Source organism: Morone saxatilis, unplaced genomic scaffold (assembly GCF_004916995.1).
Source record: "Morone saxatilis isolate NCDOM2014 unplaced genomic scaffold, NCSU_SB_2.0 Contig18, whole genome shotgun sequence".
Classification (NCBI taxonomy): domain Eukaryota; kingdom Metazoa; phylum Chordata; class Actinopteri; family Moronidae; genus Morone; species Morone saxatilis.
The window spans coordinates 7,094,347-7,102,024 of record NW_023339740.1 but is presented as its reverse complement, the minus strand read 5'-3'; the positions used below and the strand labels follow the sequence as shown (position 1 = coordinate 7,102,024).

The following is a 7,678-nucleotide window of genomic DNA, read 5'->3' as shown; positions in this document are numbered from 1 at the left end:
TCTCTCTATATATATATCTATATATATATATATAGATATATATATATATATAAAATGCTGTAGTTCCCCCTCGTGTTGCCCTTCGCTCAAAGTTGTAAAGCAACCTGATGACAACTAGGATTCACGCAGCGTGGCTCCTCCGGTCGCGTCCACACTGGTTGCTTTCTCGCTGCTGTGAGGAAATGTGCCGGGAGACTTTATACGCCATGGACGAGGCCACGCCCACACACAACTGTTGACCAATCAGCGCGGCCGCTGGGTGCCAACTTGGGGCCGCGGCTCCGCCCATTGGTCCGCCTTTGCCGGCGCTGCGTTGCACCTGCTTTTGTCCTTTACAACACAAAGAAAAAGCCGTACTGTAAGGCAGAAAGCGCGCCTCTACCACATGGTGCATTGTATTACTGTAAATGAGGAAGTAATTGTCTCAGCTTCTGGCTTAAATCACCTTTCCAAGCTTTATGCAGCAGTTAAAGTGTTCATTTTACTCTGACTTCACTTAGTAATCGTGACAGGGCACATACAGGCTGAGCAGGAAGCAGATATACACGTGTTGTGGCATATAGTTATAGGTTGCTGAGCAGCTGAAACAAAGGGACAGTGGGAACTACACCACTTAAACTCAATAAACCTTGGCCTTACTTTATAATCTGTTCATGCTAGGGTTGTAAACTTCACTTACACCATTTTATATCACTCAGTAAAGCTACAGGAAACTCACATTACAGGCAGTGTTATTCCTCATTGTATATTCTACAGTCTAGCATAGTATAACAGTACGAAATACCACGTGAGATTCGATTAGAACTACTATAATTATTGTATATTAAGTCACTTGTGTATTTCTAACTCCTTTTTGGAGAATCAAAGTTCCAGACAGACATACATAGACTGGTTAAAGTACATAATGACAAACTTCATTGGGCCAGCCTAAACAGGCCACCTCTTATTACCCTATCATAAAAGCAAATGATTGGCACATTTTGAAAAGTGTTAAATGTGTACTTGAACTCATTATCGTTATGCTTTCTACATGTCTCTACGTGCTACTCACAAGCACTGATAACCTCTGTGCAGGAAAGGGCAGATTAAAGGGTCCAGAGCAACAGGTCAATCCAGCAGTAGAAGTTTTCTAGCTGCTTGCCTGTCAACATAAATTCTCCTGGTGAGTTAACCTTATTCCTGATCATGAGTGCAGCTGACCTGGAGGACTCTCACTCTCTCATTTAGTTAAACGAAACTTGGTGCAGCTTGACTGAGCATTACAGCGGCCTAGAGGAGTGCAACCAGTGTCACCCCTTGACAGCTGAGAGGAGCCGGTGAACTGTAGCAGCAGCTTATTTTCCCGCCCCCGGTGCCTTGGAGCTCCACTGCTAAGTATCGAGGGTCAGGCTAACAGTGAGGTGATACTCTAATGACCTCAATAAAAAGGCATTTAATTCACACCTTCTCCTCTATGAACTGGTTCACTTTTCACACATGGTCTTTGTAGTTGGCCATGCTACCTCATTCATATCCTCTTGATAACAACCCCCTCCCCCCATTCCCAGCTGTATGTCCCTGTCAAAAAGACCTAACCTGGATGAAGAACCCCACTGCCTTGCTTTGATCTCATTCGTCCTGTTTAGCACCCTGACCTCAGCAGCTGGACTTATCTACAGGTAACTGCTGGAGTTGACACACTGAAAGGCAAAATGCTCCACCTGCTGGTTAACTTGCATTAAAACAAGCAGACAGGAGGGGGTCGTAGTGATACAGATCTTGTCCAAAGTTTATCATTTTGATTTTGTAAGGATTCCAAAGATTTACAGCGGAAATATGAGATAGTGGTCAAAGTCATGGTTTCGCATGCACAATACAGTTCTGTGAATCCCCCACATCTATACAGCCAACACAGTAGGTTATGTTTTAACCTAATTACCCCCTCAGCTTGGAATAAACATGTTCAAATCTAATAGTATGCACTTATTTATTTTACATCTCAGTTTCATTAATGGAGCCGAACCATGGAGTAACAGCAAGTCATAAGAGAATGAAAAGTCTTTGGAAAGCTGTAAAAAAAAAAATGAGGAGCTGGACACATTAAAAAAATCGAAACATCAAGATGAATGACAAATAAATCCCTTCCCCTTCTATGAGGACCTCTATGAGACCAATTGCCACGCAGCTGTCATCAACACCAGGTTGGGTAGGCCCGTTTGATTGGTCCATGTACAGTACACACCACGGCATTGGTCCAGGTGTTTGCCGAAAGGAAGGCGTCTGTCTCGAGCATATACACACACTAAAGCAGCAGGTCTTCCGCAATTTCCTCACGGGAGATGCGACTTGGCACGACGAATCTAGAGACAGGAAGGAGCAGTCAGTCACAAAGAACATTTTTCTGATTTTTTTGGTTTCGTTTATTTCTGATTACACTGTGTTCCTTTTTGGACACAATAAATAGTACAACAGCACTCTTCAGCAGACAAAAATCAGACCTTGCAGATGATGGTTGATTCATTCTAACTTATTGCTGGCCTATGTTCAATATTTCCTGAACCTTTTCACCATCATCTCATAATTTAATAAATAACAGTCCTTTTTATGCCATTGAATACGCTGCAAAGCCTTACTACTTAAAAGCTAAATGCTGTAAAGAAGCCAACAGGCTTTGTCCCAAAATTCCTGATTGCACAGGCAGCAAAGGTAGCTATTATACACTATTACAGCACAAACCACACAAGCCTTCAAAGGGACTGCACTCGGGTCAGTACAGTACCATTCATATACTAAGTGGCTACCTGTAGCACTACATGGCAGTACTGAGATCTGAATCATGTCTATTGTCACTGCCCACATCCATGCACACCAGGGATCATGGAGTGCCTTTAAAAAGGCCTCACTGTGAGTCAGCCTGGTCCGGCGACCGCGGTCTCCACCTTAACAGACAGTGGCTGCCCTTCTCTCACCATTTCTTGTTCCGAGGCTTCAGCTCCTCTGCAGCATTCCTCAAGAAGATGTAGTTCTTTTTCTGGGGGTTGTAGTACTCATGGCCCTGATGAATTCAGATAAGAGGACAATATTACAAAATAAGAGTGAAGAGCAGCATGAAGTGCATCCAACAGTGACATTCAAACAGCAGCTCAGGACTTCTGTAGAGAACACTTACCTTCGACCAGTCGTAACTGGAAGCATATGCAAAGATGTTGCCATTGTTGTTGAAGCAGCAGGCTGTGATGGGCTGGTCGAGCTGCTCTGAGGTCTTCAACTTGGTGCGGGCGTCTTTGTCCCAGAAGCTGAAGCGCCCGTCTGAGCCCACAGTAGCCAGGGTGCCATGGACAGGATGGAAGGAGATAGCATTCACCTGATGGGAAAAAATGGAAATTAGTAGGTAAGACATGGGACAACATTTTAATTAGACTGGTTAGGGTATCTGTGACTATATTGCAGTGACTGAATCTGTAATATATAAGTGCTAATGTAATAAACTACATTCATTCTAGTTGTAGTTCCAAAGGCATCCATTCTTTATGTTATTAGTTACACCAGGGTTGTTCCTACTATGGCAAACAGAATATCTGCCGTGAAAAAGGTCTGTTATAACATTAATAACTTGGACAATAAAATCCACACACTGGTACAATTTGTCTGTCCCAATAAAAATATGTTAATAAAATCCCAAACAACAAATACAACTTACAGCATAGATGTCCTGCGGAGTGGTTGTGTTGGTTCCATTGGACCTGTGGCACTTAAAGGTGAAGTTGTCTTTGGCTCTGAAAGAAATGAGGGAGCACATTCATATTTTTTACAGGAAAAGCAGCTTCTTTTTAAATGTGGAAAAGCAAAATACTAATCCATCACGCTTGACCTTTACTGGACCAAAGACCGCAAAACAAACTCAACCACCTGTAAGTTAATTGATTGTTTGAGACACTCACGGGTTTGGAGGGTTGATATAGTGGATGGCCACTCGGCCCTCAATGCTTCCCAGTGCAAAGCCTGTGGGTTTGTTCTGCTTATCCTTGAATATGGCAACACAGCGATGCTGCAGGGCCAGGGAGGAAAAGTACATTGGATTAAAAGGCAGTCATACATGAAAAAATCCAATATCTTACAAAGTTTGTCCTTTTATTTAGCAAAGAAAAAGAAAATTAATCTGGCTGTACATGATTACTGTACAAAGAAAGAATAATGGTGGGAAAAGACAAAGAGAAAATTCACCTGATGTTTGAGAGGAGAGTCTATTCTACGAAACTCAGAGGGCTGGTTCTCCAGCTGGTACACTATCAGGCCTCTCTCAGCTGTGGCAACGACCGCCATGGGGTATACCTACATGTAACAGTCAAGGAGGTTAACACAATAACAAAATCTACACAAACTATTATCTACTCAACCACCATTGATATGTGTGTTATACTCCTCATAAACTACTTACAACATCTGCACAGTAGCATCTCTCTGGCATCTGCAGAGACATCATGGGGTTGGGAGAGCGCGTGTCCCAGAACTGAAGAGAAAAACAGAAGAGAGCGTTAGACGCCACAGTGTCTGATATGCCTCTCTGATGAGTGATCATTATGGTTGCATTTATGAGTCTAAATCAGGGTGGGACATTAACTTTTTAAAATGTGAACATCTACCAGCCACTAACAGATAAATGTTCAAATTGACCAGCTACTCAATAATAAATCAATATTTTGTGTCAAAAGGTCAAAATCACTGATTGATAAGGTGCCAATAGTCCAGAAATAATAGAAATTTTGTTTACCAGAAAGCTGTTTAAGTATGATGAAGTACGATGTCCAACATTGGCCTTTGGCCACGTTCAGACAAACAGCACTGTGTGAAAAAAATGCAGCACCCTGATTCATTTAAATGAGACCACTCTGTAGGTATACCAACAGACAGATTCAGGAAAAAAAAAACCAAACAAAACTTGGTGATCAGGCAAAAAAGTTTAACTGTTGCCAGTTTCATTCAGTTAGGCGCTGCATTGGCCGATCAAATATGTTGGAGTGCACATTCCTGTCTCAGAGTATTATAAACCACTGTGCATCTGAAAAGCCTCCATACTCATGGATCTATCAATATTACTGGAGTTTCTGGATCTTATTTTCTGTTTTTTCCCCCCAGATTTTCTTGAGACCCTAAATGCAAACGTTTCTTCTGAACAGATGTGTTGAAATGGCTGTTGTACCTTCAGTGTTTTGTCCCAACTGCCAGTCATGATACAGCTGTAGTTTGGGGCTTTTATCCAGTGGATTGCTTTGATTGGACCGTCATGCTGTGAAGAGATATGGTGAGGTGAGATAATTCTGCTTCATTCTTATGACCACATAGTTGATCTAGGATCTCTCATCGAACCTGGGCAATCTGTATCGCTTGATTACTGTTAAGATCCCACATCTTGGCTGTTTTGTCACAGGAAGCAGTGAAGACTTTACTCCCATCCTGGTTAAAGAGAACAGCACATCATAAATTAATCTGTGGCCCAGCAAACAGCAATCTAATACAGCTCTTAAATGACTTTGTATGATGAGACCTACATCGCTCCAACATGCATCCAGCACTGGACCTGTGTGCATCTGCTGGGCTTTGGGGACAGTCTGTCCATTGTCCTGCACCTCCCAGCACCGGACCTGAGGTCAGAAGATACAACACAGTTAAACTACGTTTACTTGTGAGCACACTACAAACATTATGTAGTGCAGAAGTAGTCCTGGTGAGAGAATAACCTTTGGTAAATCTATTTACAAGTGTACACCATTATTAACACCATTGTTATGACTGAGTAAATAACATACATCGTTGGCCCAGGATCCTCCGATCAGGAAATTTCCTGGCATGGTGGGGGGACTGAAAGCCAGACAGCTGATGCTGTCATCTGGAGGAGAAGTTACTTCAACATCCTGTAGGACAAGTCATTAAAAGACCAAGACATTAAATACAAATGGTGCACTTTGATTTAGTTTGATATTAGATATATAATAATTGTTTATATGATTTTGATTTTAGAAGAACATGCAGGTTATTGTAAAATCACTAGAATCTTATTAAATGTACACAATGAAAAGTTATCTATACTTAGACATTATCAAACAAAATAAAATAAATCAAGAACTAAACCAAATGTAGTTTGAGATACTGAGATAAAAACTCATTTAAAACATTAAAACACAGTTGAAAGACATACAGCAATTCATTTATTACTGTTTAATTAAATTGTTGTAACTGTTGATGTAACTAAAGCTGATTTTAAAGAGATTTTAGTGAGGTTTCATTTTTATAGGGTGCTTATGATTATCACTTGAAAGGTCTCTTGCACATCCATCGAGAACCCCCACCAATCATGCCCCAACATCACTCATAGCCTGACCACACTGACTGGTAATATGTAAACCTGATGGAAGTGGGGGAACATTGTGAAGCACAACGTAAACAAAATTACAACCCTAACAATGCATGAACATTCATAAAATGACACTAATGTCCATGAAGCTGCAACCCGTGCCCACGCAGGGAGGGTCTCCAACACACCTAACTCATGTACTGCAAACAGATGACCATCATTCAGCCACAGACAACTGTATGAATGTGGATCAGACAGTTGAAACCATGACCAACACTCACATGTAGAGGACTGATCATTAAGAAATCAGTCCTCAAACTGACTCTCACACAAACAAATGAGCTGGATGAGAATAAAAAGGATCCCTATAGTTTAATACATGTTACACAGCCACGTTTGAACAACAGGAGAGCTTTTTAGAGACACATCCATGTGTAATGTCACATGCTCTCTCCCTGTGCGCTGGTTTACCTTCATGGGGTTGTGGCTGTCTGTTGTTGTGTTTCCGAAGACACCGGTCCCTCCGGTTCCAAACCCGGTGTTTGCCCCAAATAAGCTCATAGTGCATCAAGGGTTGTCCTGATGTACGCCTGTGGGAGAGGACACAGACATGTTGTCACAGGTAACATTAAGTTAGTCGATGCAAACAAACAGTGAACTGTAGTAGCTACTGTAGCTGGGTCCAATTATTTAATGTTAACAGCGTTTCAGTAAAACGACTGCAGCTACCACAACTGTATCATAGCCCAATGCCAAAGGTCAGACTTTGTGAAAGGATAACTCGAATAATAATGTCGACCAGCTGACACTTGACAAGACGGAGCTGGACAGCTAATGTTAATGCTAACTAGCTACCTGTACGATCATCAGCGCTGCTAGCTCCCAAACACCAACGTTATACAGCTCGTTAGTGTGTGTGTGCTATTGTAAAATGTAAAAGTTACATGTATTATTTTGTTATCCGTTGTGTTGGTGAGGAATAAATGTAACTAACGTTAGATAACTCAACGCTGGCTAATGTTAGCGGGTTTATGAGACCATCATGTTAGCTACCGGATTAAAAAGGTCCCTGTTTCAAACACAACGTTTAAACACTGTACCGTCTGCAGTGCCGCATTATAAGTACATGATTATAACGTTACATACCCCAAATATGTTCCACTGTGGCTTTAAGCTTGTAGCGCTGAAAATATTTTGCCGCAGCAAAAATGTGGCGCTTGTTTCATAAGTCGCAGTTTGATGACGTAGGTGCCCCGGTAAGAGCATGTAATTTCTAAAGTGACCGCTGGAGGGCAGTGACTGACTGACTGACTGACTGACTGCAGCTCTACTACTGACTGACTGCAG

The 7,678-nt window shown here is 41.8% G+C and overlaps 1 protein-coding gene across 2 annotated transcripts; it reads right to left on the bottom strand.

The window, feature by feature from the left end:
- Positions 1–1,949: 1,949 nt before the first annotated feature.
- Positions 1,950–7,587, bottom strand: rae1 (ribonucleic acid export 1). Of its 2 annotated transcripts, XM_035662565.1 has the most exons (13): positions 7,478–7,587; positions 6,803–6,921; positions 5,787–5,891; positions 5,529–5,621; positions 5,347–5,433; positions 5,180–5,266; positions 4,418–4,489; positions 4,204–4,311; positions 3,921–4,027; positions 3,680–3,755; positions 3,149–3,343; positions 2,949–3,034; positions 1,950–2,339 (listed from the first exon to the last, which is right to left on the bottom strand). In XM_035662565.1, coding segments are annotated over exons 2-13 (1,107 nt in total). In that variant the 5' UTR covers positions 6,893–6,921; positions 7,478–7,587; the 3' UTR covers positions 1,950–2,338. The 2 variants fall into 2 exon arrangements, with proteins under 2 accessions (XP_035518458.1, XP_035518457.1); XM_035662564.1 differs by lacking the exon at positions 1,950–2,339 and having other exon boundaries at positions 2,945–3,034.
- Positions 7,588–7,678: the final 91 nt, after the last annotated feature.